The sequence below is a fragment of the Nerophis lumbriciformis genome, linkage group LG01, assembly GCF_033978685.3.
Source record: "Nerophis lumbriciformis linkage group LG01, RoL_Nlum_v2.1, whole genome shotgun sequence".
NCBI lineage: Eukaryota > Metazoa > Chordata > Actinopteri > Syngnathiformes > Syngnathidae > Nerophis > Nerophis lumbriciformis.
Window position 1 is genome coordinate 24,528,150 of NC_084548.2, and position 21,777 is coordinate 24,549,926.

Sequence of the window (21,777 nt, forward strand, 5' to 3'; positions counted from 1 at the left end):
GTCCCTGCTGTGAGATGTTACATCATGTTGGTGATGTACAACCTCTTATGCTAATAAAAATGCTAATCATCTTTTTTACACCAATTACATATAGTACTGATAAGAATATCAATGAATACCGGTATCAATAAGGAATATCGATATTGGTATCGGTTGTGATAAAAACCTAACAATATACATCCCTAGTAGTAGGTTTATTTTAACAGAGACAGAATATCAAGAACAACATGTGAAAACCAATAAATAAAAGTTATAATGTAATTTGCATTTAATGAGGTAAATTTATATTTGATCCCCCTGCCAACCAACAAGAATTCTGACCCCAGTAAATTAGTCATGTGTCAGTAAGAGTCACGTCCTTTTAAGAAAGTAGTCAACTCATTATGTGGATAAAAGACAGCTGTCACACAAACACTCTCTTCTATTCAAACATGTCAAAGACCTCAGGAACAAGATTGTTGACCTGCATAAAACTAGTATAAGCTACAAGACCATCAATAGAAAACATGGTTGGAACGAGACCACTATTGATGCAATAAATAGAAAATGAAAGAAATACAAGAGAACAGTTAATCACCCTTGCAGGATACCTGTGAGAAATATGATGGACTGGCCCAAAATTAGTTACTACCAAGGATTCTGAACTCCACAGACCAAGAAGCACAGCCAGTTTGAAGTTTGACAATCAACACCTGAATGATTTGGACAAGGCTTGGGGGGAAAAAAGTCAAGCATTTCATCCCACCCTCTCCTTGATTCAACCATGTGAGCTATACACCCCACTACTACAGCACAACATTAAAGATAAAGACGGCGTACGGAGACTGGTGTTGTGGTATGCTGATAACAACCTAGTCCCCAAAATCTCCAAAACAAAGGAGGTGATTGTGGACTACAGTAGGAGAAAGAATGATCTGCAGCCCATCCACATGAAGGGGACACGTGTGAAGACGGTGCCAAGCAACGTTCCCTCTAAGATGCGCGCCTGTGCAATTGCGCACTGCTCAAGCGTCCTCTGCGCATGGCAAATCTATGCCACGCACAAAATCAAATAAAAAACTAAGCGCATAGCAATTTTCGACACACAGACACGACAGAGAAAACAGTTTTCGTCATCATTGTTCAAATATTGTAATGTCTGTCGAGACGCTTTGAGGACATGAATTCCATCCATCACTTTACTGAGCAAAACTCTTTATTGTCGGCCATAAACACATCACCAAAACATTAGTAAAAAAAATGATATCTAGCAAAAGTGGTAATTTTCTGCAGTATAAACCAGACCAAAAGCAACTTTGTTATATAAACAGCAGTCGCTCGCTCTTTCTCACTTGTGCCAACACATGCACATATGGCACTTAGCCAGTGATGCGTTTACAGCCACACAAAAAGTTGGACAACTCCAACACCACACATAAAATGTCATTCCAGGTCGTTACACTATGATTTACCAATCAAATGTGTGCTTATTCTAGTGTCATTTATTAGGAATCTTAATTTATAAATATTAATCATGAAATGCTGTTAGTATATTAAATACATACTAACAAAAATATATTTTTTACAAACAGGAAGTTGCAGGAATGTACACATGATCCCCTGCTTACATCTCATTGTGCAACATGTGAATGTTTTAATGGGAACTAAATGCAATGTCTGAAAGGGGTACAAATTATTTCCAAAGCAGGACCTCCACCCAGACAAACAATACAAGTACACAGTTCATGAAAAACAATATTTTTTGTTATTGTCATTGTAAATGGGCCTAAACACTTATATTAGAAATGGAAGTGACTGCTGTCATTTTATTATAATAATAAGAGAATGTTGTCTGTCTATCTGTGTTGGCCCTGTGATGAGGTGGGGACTTGTCCATGGTGTACCCTGCCTTCCGCCCGAATGCAGCTGAGATAGGCTCCAGCACCCCCCGCGACCCCGAAAGGGACAAGCGGTAGGAAATGGATGGATGGATGGAGATTGAACTTGTTATTTAGTCAGGTTTGGGACAGGTGTGCTGCTGGTGTAGCCACAGTGTGCACGTCTGATGTTGCTCACATGGGCTCCACTGAATGCTCAGGGAGTTTTTGCGTTTGCTCACACACATGAAGAATTAGAGGGAACATTGGTGCCAAGCTTTAAGTTCCTGGGCCTGCATATGGACGCTGACCTCCAATGGAGCTTCAACTCCTCGGCGGTCGCAAAGAGGTCCCATCACCGGCTCCACTTTCTGAGGATTCTCAGGAGGATCAACTTGAATGAGAGTTGAGTTCTGTCTTGCCTCTGGTGAGGGGCGGTCACATTTTTCTCTCCTCCCGTCTTTTCCTGGCTTGCTCTCTCTTTTTTGTCTTGTCTAAACTTTTTTGGAAGCCTCTTTCTTTGCACTGTCCTCCAAATCTAATCATCAGACATGGAATTGATTAGCTGGACTCTCGACTCTTTTGACACAATCTTTTCGACGAGGAAAAGAGGTTCTGGGGAGCCTGGCGGCCCTGATGGAACCATTGCTTCGGGGTACGTGAGAGATTCCTGGGACAAATGGAGAATCATGTGCCTCAGTCCTTTCCATCGAGGACGTGGAAGACATCTACCTATTTGGAACCATGATCGCGGGGCACCTGCTGATTGGGCTGGGCATTGCTCTGGTGTATCGTAAAATTCGTAAGACGATGGCAGCCACTCAAGGAGCCCAAAGGCTGTTCGTCGCAATGGACGGATTGGGCTGGGCTGTGGAAACACAGACTGTGGCGATTTCTGAACTGAATCGCAAGATGGATCACATCATGGAGAAGCTTGCGATAAAGGAAGGTTTGGATATGAGAGCTAGCATGGACGAATAGAACAGACAAGTCATTGTTAATGCCTGTTCGAGAAAAAACAAAAATTCTTATCTACGATTTGACTCCCCCGAATGGCCTTGAGACAAGAACAGGCTGTTCTGTAATCATACCCTGAGGAATTTCAAAAATAGACGCTTTTTGACCTCCCTCCCTCCTCCCCTCCTCAACGACACCTGGGAGTCGAACTTTGCTTGCATTGCACGCAGAACGACTCTGGGCTTATGAACATTTACACTTCACCCAAAGACAATGGGCATATATACAAACACACTCCCCACCCCCATCCAACGCCCCTCACCACCACTGCTTGATTCCCTCTTCGGGGTTATGGACGGCTAGTAGCGCTTTACAGCAGCAGGCCGGCCTCCAGAGCCCCAAATCCCCCCGCGCCCCTCTGTTGCGAGTTATTGCGATTGTATGTAACATGTTTATGTGTGCTATGCTAAATGAGGTTTTTTTCCCTTGGACTCAGTCTGGACCCCCTCCTGAGGGTCCAGCCTTAGACTGATATTTTTTACTATTCCCCCCTTTCCCAATATCACTTTTTTCCCACCTTTTTTAAGGAGCGCCGTAAATGGCTAATCCGTTGGCGGTCCCGTCTTGTTTCCCTGTAACGTATGTCTGCTCTTAGTGGCACTGTGCCGAAAATGAAATTTCAGTTCTTATGTGTCTTGTACATGTTAAAGAATGGACAATAATAAAGCATCTTGAATCTTGAATCTTGAAGAGGGAGCTGCTGACCTTCTTCTACCACTGCTCCATAGAGAGCGTGCTGACATACTGTATCTCTGTGTGGTCTAGCTGCACCACGGCACACACAAAAAGATCATCAACACCACCCAAAAAAATCATTGGCCACCCTTCTACCCTCTCTACAGGACCTCTTCAGCACCCGTTGTCTCAAGAGGGCACACAGCATTTTGAGAGACAGTACACATCCAGGACACCGGATGTTTCGACTGCTGCTCTCAGGCAGAATATTCTGGGTGCTAAAAAACAGACGAATAAGAAGACAGTTTTTATAACAGGGCCAAAATCCTGTTAAATAAGAACATGTGACTGTATCGTGTTATTTCAGGCACAAGTGCAATCAGCAACCAAATGCAATCCATTCTTTTTGTGAAATAAACCAGTGTAAATCTCTGCTGTCAACGTAACTTGTGTTAAATGGTGTACTATTCTGCTGCCAATGTCATGTTGTGTTATTTGTTCTAGTTTTTATATTTTTTTCTCTATACATTTGTTTTTAAATATGTATTTCGCCATTCACATATTATTATTATTATTATTATTATTATTATTATTATTATTATTACTGCACTGAGGAGAGAAAATGTGCCCAAATGTTGTTGAACTGGTGTACTGTGTATGCTTGTACAAGGACAATAAAGACTCTTATTAGATTAGGTTACTTTATTAGTACCCAAAAGGTAAACTTTTTTACAGCCAGCAAGATCAGGACATCCATTTAAACATACAGAGAAAGTAACATCTTAGATATGCAATACAAAGACCTACCACATAACAAACATTGCCAAGATCACAAAATAGTACATGTACTCAAAGTTCCCCACGAAAAGGATAAAACATATACAATCACAAACAGATACGATTTGGGACAAGCCAGAATAAACAATATAATAAAAGAATAAATAATGAAATAATCCATTGCACTAAAATACATTTAGGCAAAAATAGGCACGACAGCTTATTTAGTTCTGTGATGACAGCTGGGACAAAACTACATCTGTACCATTTTGTTTTGCCTCTTGGGACTAAAAACCTCCATCCAGATGGAAGAAGCTGAAAAAGGCTCTGAAGGTAGTGAGATACATCAGTTATAATTGTAGAAGCTATCCTCACTACCTGGTTGTTGTAGAGGGTGGCTGGAGACAACTGAGACTCACCAATTAATTTACCTGACACTTTAACAATTTGATTTAGGGAATTATTGTCCTTTAGTGACAAGTGACTGAACCATGAGACCAGGGAGAAGTACAAAACAGATTCTATAAAAGCACGGTAAAACATGATCATGATGGCCTTGTCAACATTGGAATGAGACAGTTTTCTCAGACAGCACAAACGTTGGTGAGCCTTTTTACACACCGCATCACAGTTAGCTTGACATTTCAGTTCTTTATCAAGTTTATCTATGTTATCTTAAATTATTGGCTAGTTTACAGTAAGGAAGAGATTCATATGGCCCCATTCCTGGCTGGATCTTGCATCAGAGGAATATAGGGTTTATTCATTTTGCAATGCAGTCTGCTAAAAATGATAGAAAGCGCCACTCTACGAAGCAACTGACGCTGTGGTCAAAGTTGGAATTGCCACAAAACACATTTTGGTTCTCTAACTTTTGTTTCACAAATTGCCACCTCAGAAAAAAAATGGCTCTCCAAGTACCACCATAATGGCCGCCCTTAAAATACAGTAGCGTAGTAGGCCTAAGTATTCAATAAAAACAAGGCAGAGGTATTATTCTACAAGTATATTTAATATTTTTGGCCACAGTAACATTACACCCAGTTTGAACAGTAACACTGTGTTTGAATATAGGGAAATAAAACACTGTACTTTATTCAAGTGATTATTTGGCATACCACTTAATGGCGCCCACACACCACTATTGGTACACGTACTACAGTTAGAGAATCACTGATATTCAACGCTCTTTTGCCATTTATCGGTTGAAGTGGATAGTGCAACTACCCAATTCATCACGTTGCATGTGTCAGGTAAGCCGCGGCAAATGGGGCCATATGAAATCTCTACTTTTTCTTTCTTGTGTTTTTTTTAAAAAGAAGATTACAAGCAGCTGTGCCTCCGCATGCTTTATACATTTCCGTCAACATTTGCATTTCAAAATATGGGAAATCTCTCAGGAAAACGGGTAAGAATAAGGGATTTTGAATGTTAGTGTGAATGTTGTCTGTCTATCTGTGAGGTGGCGACTTGTCCAGGGTGTATCCCGCCTTCCGCCCGAATGCAGCTGAGATAGGCTCCAGCACCCCCCGTTCCCCCAAAAAGGGACAAGCGGTAGAAAATTGATGGATGGATGGATGGATTTTCATCACAAATCCCAGTTAAACTAAGTAACTAATGGCCTGGACTCAAAGCAACGTCCTTTACATCACCAGATCATGTCACTACTTTGACCACTGCACTATCCACTGTGACACGCTTTCTTCTCAGTTTGTGGATTGAACACAGCAAAAGGTTTTCCCGTGAGAAACCCAGAAATATCACAAAGATGAAAATAAAAACAGTTCTGGACTCCTTCATGGAGTTGAGATATTTTTCAAACCGGCTCATGTCATTATTTCCTCAATGTTAAAGAAAGTATGAGCAAAGTGTGAGCAGCTGTCTGCTCTTCTTTAGGTAAAGTTAATTACTTTCCTATTTGTCAAGATGTTTATGCAAAGTTGGGATTTTTGGCAGGGATGTCTTTTCTGTTGTCTTCATGTCTATCCATCTCTGTCACGTTGGTAGTTTGATTGAAAGTCACTGCGCTCCTTTCACTAGCCCATCCCTTGCCGAGGCTTGTCGAGTGTACCCGATGCAGTGGCGGCAGTACTCCTGATGAGTCTTTTTTTTGTACAGAGCAAAATCTGGGTAAAAATGGGACTCGGAATACGGCAGGAAAAAGGACAAAAATGGGATTTACCCACACAAACGTGAAAGTTCATAATTTTTTTTGTGCGTATGCATCTTATGCACACTTTTTAAATTAGATGATTCTGACACTATCATTTTTAAGAGCTTAATTAGCCAATATATTTTTGTCAACAGTCAAACTACGTCCATTTGTAAGCTCAGAACTAGGGATGTACGATAATGGCTTTTTGCCGATATCCGATATTGTCCAACTCTTTAATTACCGATACCAATATCAACCGATATATACAGTTGTGGAATTAACACATTATTATGCCTAATTTGGACAACCAGGTATGGTGAAGATAAGGTACTTTTAAAAAAAATTAATAAAATAAAATGAGATAAATAAATTAAAAACATTTTCTTGAATAAAAAACAAAGTAAAACAATATAAAAACAGTTACATAGAAACTAGCAATTAATGAAAATGTGTAAAATTAACTGTTAAAGGTTAGTACTATTAGTGGACCAGCAGCACGCAAAAAATCATGTGTGCTTTCGGACTGTATCCCTGCAGACTGTATTGATATATATTGATATATAATGTAGGAACCAGAATATTAATAACAGAAAGAAACAACCCTTTTGTGTGAATGAGTGTGAATGAGTGTAAATGGGGGAGGAAGGTTTTTTGGTTTGGTGCACTAATTGTAAGTGTATCTTGTGTTTTTTATGTTGATTTAATAAAAATAAAAAACATTAAAAAAAAATGAAAATAAAAACCCGATACCTATAATAAAAAAACAGACACCGATAATTTCCGATATTACATTTTAACGCATTTATCGGCTGACTTACTTGCCAACCTTGAGACCTCCGATTTCGGGAGGGGGGGCGGGGGCGTGGTTGGGGGCTTGGTTAAGAGGGGAGGAGTATATTTACAGCTCGAATTCACCAAGTCAAGTATCTCATATATATATATATATATATATATATATATATATATATATATATATATATATATATATATATATATATATATATATAAGAAATACTTGACTTTCAAGTGAATTCTAGTTATATATAAGTATATATATATATATATGTATATATATATATATATATATATATATACATATATATATATATATACATATATATATATATATATTTATTTATTTTATTATGTATATATATATATATATATATATATATATATATATATATATATAAATAAGAGAAATACTTGAATTTCAGTGTTCATTTATTTACACATATACACACACATAACACTCATCTACTCATTGTTGAGTTAAGGGTTGAATTGTCCATCCTTGTTCTGTTCTCTGTCACTATTTTTCTAACCATGCTGAACACCCTCTCTGATGATGCATTCTGCTTCGTCTCCTTGTTGTATGCGCAGTTGTGCACTGCACTCTCTAAAAGCCGTAGATGTTATTGTCACATATGCATGTACAGTAGATGGCAGTATTGTCCTGTTTAAGAGTGTCACAACATTGCTGTTTACGGCAGACGAACTGCTTTACGGTAGACGAAAACGTGACTGCTGTTGTTGTGTGTTGTTGCCGCGCTGGGAGGACGTTAATGAAACTGCCTAACAATAAACCCACATAAGAAACCAAGAACTCGCCCTCGATCATTCTACAGTTATAACGTAGTTGGGCAGGCAAGCTGTTTATATTGTGGGAAAGCGGACGTGAAAACAGGCTGTCGACACATCACTCAGGTCCGCATGGAGCAGAAGGGGGCGTGTCCTTCAGCTCCGCCTGAATTTCGGGAGAAAATTTGTCCCGGGAGGTTTTCGGGAGAGGTGCTGAATTTCGGGAGTCTCCCGGAAAATCCGGGAGGGTTGGCAAGTATGTCGGCCAATAATATCGGCAGGCCGATATTATCGGACATCTCTACTCAGAAGCATACCTGTAAATCCTGGGTTACTTCAAAGTTACAGTAGTACAAATATTTGTTAGAAAATGCCCAGGTACATATCCCTTATCTTTAGATCATTCCTATTTTGATTTGACGCATTCTGAATGACTAGCTTGACCAAATCCCAATGTTCTGACGGAACGTGAACGTTGCTGGCATCAAATGTGTTAATTAACAGTGGCAGCAGCAAAAGATTGGAGGCTGCTAGCCAAGCCTGGTGGGAAATGTCTAATTTCAGCCCAGAACCTACTTTTCATGTTGGCCTGGTTGAGTCATCATTATCTGCCTACATAGAAGAAATATTGAAAGAAAAGAAGTACAAATACTGAAAATCCATTAAATTGTGCCATAGTGATCTATACCTGCTGCACTATTTTAGGATAATAATAAAGCAGTTCTTATGTTGATATGTAGTTATGGTATTTATTATATCCACCAGGGACTATGGATTTATAATGGTCTGTTCGCCATTTATGTGTCTTTTATAAAGTACATAGGATCTTAAGATAAGCCAACAATAGCAAGTGTTCTGTCATCTATAGTGAGGTTCTGAACTTTTTACATTAAAATGTTATGTCATTAAAAAACATTACAATAGAAAATAGCCATGGCACTGCTTTAATTTATCCTGAAAAGTGACCTAGAAAAACTCCCTACCAATGAAGTTCAAATTGAAATACTCAGAAGAAGAATGCGTGGCAGAATCACAATGGTAGGCCACAACAACAAAAAAGAACATTAGACGTGATAGGTGTGGTATTCATGGACAAGGACGTAGGAATCAATGTGCATGTAGAAAGATCATTTGCCAGTTTAATGACACAATTGATACAAAATGTAAATCTGATTAATTATCTTTATGAAATTAATCATGAATAATCATCATTTGTCTGAAATGTGTCCATTTTCTAAAAATGTTATTAATAGCAAGATACATAACTTACATATGTTGCATACTGTATGTTTATTAATAGCTCCAAAATAATTTAAAATTAAATTAATGCACAAACCTTCCTCTACTACAACTACTACTACTAATAATAATAATAATAATAATAATAATAATAATAATAATAATTATAGTACTATTATTTTTATTATTATTATTATTATTATACTAGAAAAACACTTGGAGAGCCCAGACCTCATCCAGAAGTAAAAAATCCTGAATCCAGACTGGGATCCGGATCACCTCCAAACTATGACTTTTTCCTTTGGGTAATTAATGGTTCAGTCTAAAGTAGCACTGAAAAGTAAACAATGCCAGAGAAAAAACGAAATGTGCAAATAAGAGCCACCATGAAAAAGGCCACTGTTGACACCCGTTTTCAGATTATCGTAAATGTCGAATCAACCTGTCAGTTGCATCATGGTGAATTCCATAATATGTATCTGCAAATGTCATTGCAGTTTATTCATTGTTTGTCTTTTTTATTGTAAAAACTGTCAGCCCAGTAATAACATGTTTATTGTCTGAGATAACGTATGTGCTTCAGCCTGTCAGGATGAAGACTAACTAATGTCCGTAGCCCCTTACTCTTTGCTAATTATTCTCAAACTAAACCACTTTTGTATTACCCCTGACCTATTGCTAAACAATAAACCTTCAGCTGAAACTCTGGAAAACAATTTGGGTACATCGTTGGATCAAACTGAAATCCAACTCTAATTGACCTTAGGGAGTATTTAAACATGCCATACATTAACTTTGTGCGCATATCTCTGTGTAAATTGCACTAATTCCCACTGCTATTTTTAGATATGTTCCAGAAAGCCATCATTGAGAGCGGCACTGCACTCTCCAGCTGGGCAGTCAACTACCAGCCTGCTAAGTACACCCGAGCCCTGGCAGAGAAAGTGGGCTGCAACATGCTGGACACCATCGACCTGGTTCAGTGCCTGCAGAACAAGAACTTCAAGGAGTTGATTGAGCAGTACGTGACGCCAGCAAAGTACCACATTGCCTTTGGCCCTGTGATTGACGGCGATGTGATCCCTGACGACCCCCAGATCCTCATGGAGCAAGGCGAGTTCCTCAACTATGACATTATGCTGGGCGTCAATCAAGGCGAGGGATTCAAGTTTGTCGACGGCATAGTGGACAGCGAAGATGGGGTCTCTGCCAATGATTTTGACTTTGCTGTGTCAGACTTTGTGGACCACTTGTATGGCTACCCTGAGGACAAGGACACTCTGCGTGAGACAATCAAGTTCATGTACACTGACTGGGCAGACAAAGAGAATCCAGAAACACGGCGTAAGACCCTTGTAGCACTTTTCACAGACCACCAGTGGGTGGCACCAGCAGTGGCTACAGCTGACCTCCATGCCCAATATGGCTCCCCCACTTACTTTTATGCTTTTTACCACCACTGTCAGAGCGACATGAAGCCCAGCTGGGCTGACTCAGCCCATGGCGATGAAGTACCCTATGTGTTCGGGATTCCAATGATTGGCCCAACAGAGCTCTTCAACTGTAACTTCTCCAAGAATGACGTGATGCTAAGTGCTGTTGTCATGACCTACTGGACTAACTTTGCCAAAACAGGGTGATTATTCTTTTTTTATTAATTGTTTACCTATTATCGAATATGTTTGCTTTAGTCTTCCAATTAATCATGATAATATTATCTGATATAATGCCATATCCATTTCTTAGCTGTGTATACACAAAAAAAACCAGCAAAAGACAGCAGGTGTAGGCAACATTTAAGCAATGCGACTAAGCTGCAAATCACACAAGATGCAAAATAACTACAGCGTTATTACTGTACTTTGTATCTCTTGGTTTATTCTATCAATATTGTTGCCATGCGGACACCAGACACAATGATCGGAGAGACTACACTTTTGGGAAACAGTACCAGACAATGTTTATGAGTTCATGGTCAAATCAAGCAGATCGCAGAGATGTGAATAAGTATATGTTTTTCCTGTACAGATTATACAGTAGGCAGTCAACAACTTGACTTATAGCTAACTGGACTAGACCATGTATTTTGGTACGGTCTAAAGAGGTATCTTAATACTGCAATACTGCAGCTATTGCAAGTACATAGAAGATTGACATTTATTGGCGTCCACAGCAATAGTGAGGTTTTGGGTCGCGGGTCACAGAATAGGTGTGAAACTTAAATTTGAGTAATTGGGTTCAGTTTCATTGCAATCCATATGTTGCTTCCTCATTTTCGTTTTGTTGCTGGGTTTTTTTTTTTTTTTTTCAAGATATGTTCTAACCTGCCTGGGAATAATTATATTGGCCTCACCGACAACACTTCATTACAGAAGACACTTGAACATTTTTAAAATATATTATTATTATACAAGAAATATGACACAATGTTAAATAAAAGCATTTGATTTTACAAATCCCATTTCCATATGAGTTGGGAAATTGTGTTACCCATATTCAATTGAATGCACTATAAAGACAAGATATTTGATGTTCAAACTCATAAACTTTATTTTTTTTTTGCAAATAATAATTAACTTAGAATTTCATGGCTGCAACACATGCCAAAGTAGTTGGGAAAGGGCATGTTCACCACTGTGTTACATGGCCTTTCCTTTTAACAACACTCAGTAAACGTTTGGGAACTGAGGAGACACATTTTTTAAGCTTCCCAGGTGGAATTCTTTCCCATTCTTGCTTGATGTACAGCTTAAGATGTTCAACTGTCCGGGGGTCTCCGTTGTGGTATTTTAGGCTTCATAATGCACCACACATTTTCAATGGGAGACAGGTCTGGACTACAGGCAGGCCAGTCTAGTACCCGCACTCTTTTACTATGAAGCCACGTTGATGTAACACGTGGCTTGGCATTGTCTTGCTGAAATAAGCAGGGGCGTCCATGGCAACGTTGCTTGGATGGCAACATATGTTGCTCCAAAACCTGTATGTACCTTTCAGCATGAATGGCGCCTTCACAGATGTGTAAGTTACCCATGTCTTGGGCACTAATACACCCCCATACCATCACAGATGCTGGCTTTTCAACTTTGCGTCTATAACAATCCGGATGGTTATTTTCCTCTTTGGTCCGGAGGACACGACGTCCACAGTTTCCAAAAACAATTTGAAATGTGGACTCGTCAGACCACAGAACACTTTTCCATTTTGTATCAGTCCATCTTAGATGAGCTCAGGCCCAGCGAAGCCGACGGCGTTTCTGGGTGTTGTTGATAAACCGTTTTCGCTTTACATGGAGAGTTTTAACTTACACTTACAGATGTAGCGACCAACTGTAGTTACTGACAGTGGGTTTCTGAAGTGTTCTTGAGCCCATGTGGTGATATCCTTTACACACTGATGTCGCTTGTTGATGCAGTACAGCCGGAAGGATCGAAGGTCACGGGCTTAGCTGCTTACATGCAGTGATGTCTCCAGATTCTCTGAACCCTTTGATGATATTACGGACAGTAGATGGTGAAATCCCTAAATTCCTTGCAATAGCTGGTTGAGAAAGTTTTTTCTTAAACTGTTCAACAATTTGCTCATGCATTTGTTGACAAAGTGGTGACCCTCACCCCATCCTTGTTTTGTGAATGACTGAGCATTTCATGGAATCTACTTTTATACCCAATCATGGCACCCACCTGTTCCCAATTAGCCTGCATACCTGTGGGATGTTCCAAATAAGTGTTTGATGAGCATTCCTCAACTTTATCAGTATTTATTGCCACCTTTCCCACGTTTGTCACGTGTTGCTGGCATCAAATTCTAAAGTTGATGATTATTTGCAAAAAAAAAAACGTTTATCAGTTTGAACATCAAATATGTTGTCTTTGTAGCATATTCAACTGAATATGGGTTGAAAATGATTTGCAAATCATTGTATTCCGTTTAAATGTACATCTAACACAATTTCCCAACTCATATGGAAACGGGGTTTGTACATAAGTTCTCATTAAGAGAACAAATGTAGCATGTTACATTATGCTGTACCTATTATAAACAGAGTCCCTGTTTTTATACCCTTGATTGAAAGCCTCACAGTTCGGTGAGCAGGGAAGGCGTTTAGCATTCTGTTGTATTTGCCAGTTCAGCTGCAGAGAAGTGGCATATTGTCCCAGCATATGAGGACAAGGACACTCTGCGTGAGACAATCATGTTCATGTACACTGACTGGGCATTATGAAACCTTTCATAATACCAAAAAATAAGAAAAACACTATATAAGTAACACTATAATAATATCTGGTAGATAAGACTTACTAAATTAGAAAAAATGTGTCAAATGTTTGAGTGGAACAAGTTGTAAGGAGTTTAACGCACCAAATGCCAGTACAAACAGTAAGAGCCATTGCACCGTGCTGTAATTCTCTCAAAAAACGCAATTTTAATTTCAGGGGTTTTTGTCCAAAACCAAAAAGGACTCATTTGAGTGACAGGACTGAAAGTAACGAGTGAGTTTTTAGCATACATTTAGCAAATACAATAAATACAGAATAGCCATATTTATGCTGATAACACGTATGTTGACAGTCAGCACGTTGTAGTGATAAAGAAAAAATGTTAAAGTGTGAACTTATTTTTGGCTTACCTGTGGATTGACGAGGATCTGATAATAATGTGGTAATGTGTTAACAAGTAACAGGACTATGCCAAAACCCAGAGACACGAGTAAAGTGGGATTTTAATATTAATTGTTTTCTTTAAATAAATAAATAGTTTTGGATAAAACACATGTGTTTTTCTTTTCTGAAGTATTTAAATATGTTTGTTTCATGGCAACGAGACCATGCACCAAATAACTTCGGTCAGAGTTGAATTAATCTTTAAAATTGTATTTATTTTATATGCAATCGGTCAATGTATCTTACAATTAAAATTGTTGCGCATTTATAAATGTTGTTTTACTAGGACGCAAAAGGCACCGATGAGAGTGGAATGGCCCACAACTGTTTCTGCAAACTTAAATGATAAGACATAATAATTTGTACTTTGTATTTTCTCAAGAGATATACATGAATAGAATATTATTACCGCATGCATTGATTTCAATTATGATACCATATACCTGGGCTATGCTCAAAAAGCGAGGTCTCCTGTGTACTTAGTTTCACAAATGTTGACACTGACTACATTTCCATGCACTAAATTAGTATGATTTCTCAAATAGTTCTGCTCTAAAGAAGCATCTCACAATCCATGGAAACACCTTAATCTGATCATGTTTATCTTTTGAGAAACCGGACTAACACACATAGATTATGCGATTGGAAACCAGATCGCTCAAGTGTGTGTCTGCCTACAGAGAGGACCCTCCGTATCGTGAGTGCGCCAGTTTCAACGGCATATAACCTGGAAGCAGATACCATTGAATCCAAACAGTCAACTACTGGAATTAAGAGGGGACTATATTTGCTTAAAAAATTAAAAGAATGTAGAAAATGTTGTTTCCATGATTCTTGGTCCGAAAATTCCTTCGAAACAACTCTCCTGCCAGTTTTTCTTTGTTTCGGACCTGCATCTGCTGTGAGACCTTCTTGGTATTACCGTCATATTCGTGGCGTAGTCTATGATGATTTTCTTGATGCTGTATGCTATTTAATATCGGCATAGCCATTAGAGACATAATATCTGTAATCTGTGCCAATATTACAGGACATCAGGTACACGTACAACAAGAACTGGGCTGTTGACTTGTAAGGAGCTGCAGATGCCTTGTTTTGGTGTGACGTCATAGTCAACCGGAAAAGCAATACATTTACTCGCGCTAAAAGGAAATAAGCGCCCACCCAGTGTACTGTAAGCACATACGTGTGACCAATAGATTCAAGATTCAAGATTGTTTATTGTCATCAGTGTTGGGACTAACGCGTTACAAAGTAACGCGTTACTGTAACGCCGTTACTATTGGCGGTAACTAGTAATCTAACGCGTTATTTTTTATATTCAGTAACTCCGTTACCGTTACTACATGATGCGTTACTGCGTTATTTTGCGTTATTTTTTATGTAGTATCGGCTAGAAACTGAGAAGATCTGAGTGTTGCAGCGCTGCTGAAGAGGCGACAAAAAAGAGGCGCGCCGCGCGCTGTCTGTGTGTACGTGTGTGTGTGTGAGTGTGTGTGTGTGGGAGGGGGCGTGTCTGTGTCTACTATCAAGACGTCATGGCGAACCCCGAAGCCGAGATTCTTAAAATGGAGATATTTTCAGTACGTTTCTTTTATCGATCACAAAGAAAAGAACATTTTAGTTGAATGTAAGTTTCAAATATGCTGAAACAGCTTCAAAAACAACATGCTTCGACGAAGCTAGTAAAGAGACACACACTCACCTCCACCTCCAACAGCGGCTGGATTTTAATGAGGCACTGCACACTGAAGGTACACACACTCTGTCAATTCTCTTATATACTCTTTCATTTTAGACTTTTAGAGTGTTTGATTATCACATCACTCTAAATGTTTGGACTATAAAGTTCACAAACCTAAAGAGGGATACTAGTGGGCCAGGCTAATATTTCCTTTTCTCTAAACTAAGTGGGGAAATGTGTAGAGTGTTCTGGGCTTCAGACATGATTTTATTTCAGAATTCCTTGAGAAAATGCCTGGTTAGGCTTTATGTATGTAGTGTGTGCCTTTCTTGTTTTACAGCTATGTTGTTATTATGCTGTTTGTTACTTATGTATGTTAAGTTGCAGCTATTTAAAATAGTTTTGTCAATTTGTTCTGGTCTGAAACAAATTGGCCCTTTAAAACATATCTTTGTCTTTGTGTGTTGTATGTAGAGCACATTGCTTAGCAGAGTTCAGTGATGCAAATGCATATCAAGTTGATCAACAGATTGTATTATTCTCCAGTGCAATAACAGTACTAAAATGAAGGCTAAAAGAGCATTAAATGGGGCCTTAAAAAATATATATATAAGTAACTAAATAGTTACTTTTCACAGTAACGCATTACTTTTTGGTTTAAGTAACTGAGTTAGTAACTGAGTTACTTTTGAAATAAAGTAACTAGTAACGTAACTAGTTACTGGTTTTCAGTAACTAACCCAACACTGATTGTCATATGCACAGTTAAACAGACAGTTTGCCGTACAATGAAAATCTTACTTTGCTAGTCCACCCTTCAACAAGTCACACGGTACTTAGCTAAAAAATAAAAATAAAAATGTATATACAAGGCACAGTGAGTAACATAACATTATTGCACATTCTGATTGATAGTCAACAGTATAAATATGGCGGTGACATTTGGTCACAGCAGCAGTTAAAGTGTCTTTAGTGATCAAAGCTGAAAAGTGTCTACAGTGATGGTTCACAGTTCGGGAGTGGTCATGGTAGCTGTATTTGTTCAAAAAGACAAAAGTAAAACGAGGAGGGAGGGGGGCTAGCATTCACAAGTTAGCATTCACAAGCCTGATGGCCTGTGGGTAGAAACTGTTTGTCAGTCTCGTAGTCCTGGATTTCAGGCTCCTGTATCGTCTGCCTGATGGTAGGAGGCTGAAGAGACTGTGCTGGGGGTGTGTACTGTCCTTTATGATGTTGTGTGCTCTCCTGGTGGCCCTGGTAGAGTACATGTCCTGTAGTGAGGGGAAGGCTGCTCCTGATATGTACTGAGCAGTTTTAATCACTCGCTGGAGTGCCTTCCTGTCCTTAGCAGTGCCGTTTCCATACCAGACCGTGATTGAGCTGGTAAGGACACTCTCAACCGTACTTCTATAGAAGTTGCTGAGAATTTTGGGTGGCATGCCAAATTTTCTCAGCCTTCTTAGGAAGTACAGTCGCTGCTGGGCTTTCTTTATTGTTTGTTGGGTCTTGTGATCCCAGGTGAGGTCCTCGCTGATGTGGGTCCCGAGGAATTTAAAGGTTTTCACCCTGTCCACCTTTGTCCCCCTATGTACAGAGGTGTGTAGTAGGTACTCCTTCTCCGTGGGTCAGTAACCATCTCCTTGGTCTTGTCTGTGTTCAAGGAGAGTATATTATTCTGACACCAGGCCACCAATTTCGCTACCTCCCTTCTGTATGCTGCCTCAGCTCCCCCGGTGATCAGTCCGACGACCGTAGTATCATCTGCAAACTTGATGATACTGGTGTTGTTCTGGGAGGCCACACAGTCGTGTGTGAAGAGGGTGTACAATAGGGGGCTCAGCACGCAGCCTTGGGGGGTCCCTATGCTTAGAACCTTTGTGCCTGATGTCTGGTTGCCGATTCTGACTGACTGGGGCCGGTTTGTGAGAAAGTTCAGGACCCAGTCACAGAGAGCCGGTGTCAGACCAACAGTGAGGAGTTTAGCAGTGAGTTTTTGTGGGATGACCGTGTTAAAAGCAGAGCTGTAGTCGATGAATAATAGCCTGGCATAGGTGTCCTTGCCCTCTAAGTGGGTGAGGGTGGTGTGGATGACGGTGTTGACTGCACCCTCAGTGGACCGGTTCAGCCGGTAGGCAAACTGTAGAGGGTCCAGTGTGTCTGGGATGGTCTGGGATGTCGCATTAGAAAGTGTGCATGGACACTGGGACTTCACATGTAGGTGTGAAAATACAAAAAAAAAAACTACTTGAGAAATCAGTTGAATTTAGTGCATGGAAACAAAGTCGGTGTACCACTGCCCCCAATCGATTACTGTTGCACCATCGCAGTATTGACCAGTTTATTGTCCTTACTTTGGTCACCTCCTTTCACTTTTGTTTGTTGATCCTCAGCCGCCATTATTTCAGTTTAGTTCTTCCCCTTCTGCTACATATTTAAGAGGGCGACTGTTGTTTGTTGTTGACTGTTGGGGTCCATCACTGCACACTCATATTTTAGGCCATTTTGAACACCTAGCTACTGACAGTGCACTGCATACTTTCTCTGTGTGAATGCACTTGTGCACTGAAAATAATAAGTATAAGTAGCAACGTGTGCAAATTGAAACACAGACCTGGTATTGCTGTCCATTTGTATTACGCACAAAGCTACATGTAGGTAACATTTAGCTGGGCTCTGGAGCTGCCGTCAAGTGCCAGTATATAATGTTTTTCTCTGCTATTTATTTTTTTGCAGTGACCCCAATCAGCCAGTCCCACAGGATACAAAGTTCATTCACACAAAGCCCAACAGATTTGAGGAGGTAGCCTGGACAAAGTACAACCCCAAAGACCAGCTCTACCTTCATATTGGTCTCAAACCTCGAGTCCGAGACCACTACCGTGCAACCAAGGTTGCTTTTTGGCTGGAACTGGTGCCGCATCTGCACAACATAAATGAATTTTTCCAGTACGTATCAACTACCACTAAAATACCGCCGCAAGACACAACACCGTACCCTTACACCAAGCGATTCCCAAACAAAAACAACTGGCCCTCCACTACTCGCCATCCGGGTTTGCCGTCCTCTAACACTAAGCACACCACAGACCGGCAGAAAAGTGGCGACTTCACCGAGGAAGCCACCGTGGTGATTGAGACCAAGCGAGACTACTCCACCGAGTTAAGCGTCACCATTGCTGTGGGAGCCTCCCTCCTGTTCTTGAACATCCTGGCCTTTGCAGCATTGTACTACAAAAAAGACAAGCGACGGGCCGACTCAACCCGCCACGTTCTCACCCCGCAGCACAATTCAACACCTGCCAACGCGCCCCCTGCCACCAACGACATGGCCCACCTGCAGAGTGAGGAGTTGATGTCGCTGCAGATGAAGCAGATGGAGCATGAGCACCACCGCGAGTGTGAGTCGATTCAGGCACACGACGCTCTACGTCTCGCCTGCCCTCCTGACTACACGCTCACACTGCGCCGCTCACCGGACGACGTACCGCTGATGACACCCAGCACCATCACCATGATCCCAAACTCATTGGCTGGCATGCAGCCTCTGCACAACTTCAACACTTTTGGAGGCAGTCAGAACAGTACCAACCTTCCCCATGGCCACTCTACAACGCGGGTATAGCTCTGCCGGGATTGGACCGGACCAGATTCCCACTTGAAGCAAGAACCGGTAAAACAAAGTCAAATGAAAGAAATGGACAACGTGAAGCACAGACTCCAAAGTTCAAACAGATGTTATTTTGCTATGCTGCCTTCTTGACAAAGTATACATGGTATAAATTGATGTCTTTTTAACATAAAATAACAAATGTGAATGTTACTATAATAACTATGTGGAGCTAAGCTTCATTAAGTTTTTTTTAGAGTTTTACCAAAATAAGAACCCAAGTAGTGACTGTTGCGATGCATTTTAATACTAAACAAAACTATTGCATTGCAACAAGGACATAAAAAGACAACCTCTGTAATATTCTATTCATTATTAAAAATGGATCCAACTCTTAACTACAGGGGTGTCCAAACTTTTTCCACCAAGGGGCCACATACTAATAATACAAAGGATGCGAGGCATCCACCCATCTTCTTCCGCTTATCCAAAGTCGGTTCACGGGGGAAGTAGCCTCAGCAGAGAAGTCCAGACTTCCCTTACTGGTTGGGCAAACTCCATGCATCCTCAATGATCGTGCCAAGAGTATAGTTTGTCCACAATTCCACGACCATGACGAAAACCAACCGGAACACACCCTTCAGTTACCCTTTTTAAATAGAGGAACCACCACCCCTGTCTGCCAATCCAGAGGCACCGCCACCGATGTCCACGCAATGCTGCAGAGTCATGTCAACCATGACAGCTTTAAAGCATCCAGAGCCTTAAGGAAATCGCTTGGCCTGTCGGTACATGTCCGCTGCCTCTGAAGTCCCATGAGCTAAAAGGACCCGATAGGACCTCTTCAGCTTGACTGGTTTACCGCCACGGGAGGCACCGACCACCTTGCGACCGCAGCTCCGATCAGCTGCCTTGACAATAGAGGCACACAACATGGTCCACTCGGACTCAATGTCCAGAGCCTCCCTTGTAACATGTTCGAAGTTCTCCCAGATGTGGGAATTGATACTCTCACTGACGGGAGACTCTGCCAGACGTTCTCAGCAGTGGATATTTTCCAACTGTTAAAAATACTAAAAACAATCAATAATGTTAATTATATATAATCAAAAAAGCCTGCATGTCAGCTTTGTGTTAATATCCATGATATTTTCTTACTTTAAAAATGTGACTCAGGCCAATAGAAATTGAGCTGTGGGCAGCAGATGGCACCGTTTGGACACCCCTGCTTTACTGAGTGACAGAACATGAATTTACAAAAACAAATAACAGAAAAAATGTGGCAATCAAAGAAGGGGGAAAAAATCATAAAAAAATAATTTAAAGAATTCTCCTGTTGCTGTTTTATTTCGCCTGTTTGGTTCTGCGCTTTCTATTGAGGTGTAAATATTGTATACTGTATGTATTTGTCATTATTTTCCCCATGATTCAGTCCTATTTTTTTGCAGTAGAACCAAAACAATTCAAGCCTTTGGAAGTTCAAGAGGACAAGCGTAAGCATTGTTTTAAAGTTTGTAAGATTATTCCGAGGTGACAAAGAATTTTAATCTTCATTCCAGACTTGTTTGATGGCCCACCATGTGATCTGATCACGTTTGCTGGTTTTACTTCCAAAAATGTTCTTTGTGATCTTTTTGTAATCGTACCTTTGTTCTTTCCATCCCACTCTGCTCTTTTACCTACAATGTGCTCAGAAATGCATTATTACAGACTTTTTTTAAAGGCAGTACTACTATTAGTTGTAAAGGAATATTTGTTGATATACAGTATTTCAAGTTCCACTCATATGCTAGCAATATGTAAAATAATATGTTGGCTTGTAATATATTTTGGGTGACAAAGCAAGTGAATGAATGTAAATATTATTATTTATTCCTGTAAAACAAAAGCAAAATAAACTGCTAATTCTGATTATGATACAAATGGGATAAAATATTTGCTCAGTTAATTTCTATTTAAAAAAATTTGAAAAGATTTTTGACAACCTTTGGAAATGGTTAGTTTAACATATTTGATTGCTGTTTTGCCTTAAGTGATACAATAGATATTTCTGGCTGAACAACTGTATAAAGTTTTTCTGCAATGTTTTTTTAATAAAATATCAAAGTATTTTCTATAAAGAGAGAGACTACTTGAACGCCTCAACTGAGTCTGATTTTGAATATTTAAACGTTAAAGACAATCCTGGAAGACCAAGTTTTTAAACGTGAAGGTACATTTTAGTACACTTTGTACATATTTTTGTTGTTGGTCACAGTATTATTAATTTCTGTCTGGTTGCACATTTCTGACCTTCTTGTGGTGACTTTGACATGTAATATATACAATAATGCAAACAAATAATACAAAATGTATGGGTGTAATCAACATCCCGGTTTGGTACTGTACGTTACAAATGGCTAGTCCAAACCAGCTATGTTTTTATTCCTGAATTAGGACTTGCATGTTCTCGTCACCATTAATTCGGTCAATGACTCACACGGTCACACCTGCTACACAAACAACATTTTTAAAAGAAACTG

At 40.0% G+C, this 21,777-nt stretch overlaps 1 protein-coding gene across 2 annotated transcripts in view; it reads left to right on the forward strand.

The window, feature by feature from the left end:
• The window catches only part of nlgn4xa (neuroligin 4 X-linked a), a 286,243-nt gene extending 264,870 nt beyond the window's left edge, over positions 1-21,373 (forward strand). For both annotated transcript variants that reach the window (XM_061977860.1, XM_061977866.1), the window contains 2 exons: positions 10,147-10,936; positions 18,382-21,373. In XM_061977860.1, coding sequence (XP_061833844.1) covers positions 10,147-10,936; positions 18,382-19,270 — 1,679 coding nt within the window. In that variant the 3' untranslated portion in view covers positions 19,271-21,373. The remainder of the gene's footprint in view (positions 1-10,146; positions 10,937-18,381) is intronic.
• Positions 21,374-21,777: the final 404 nt, after the last annotated feature.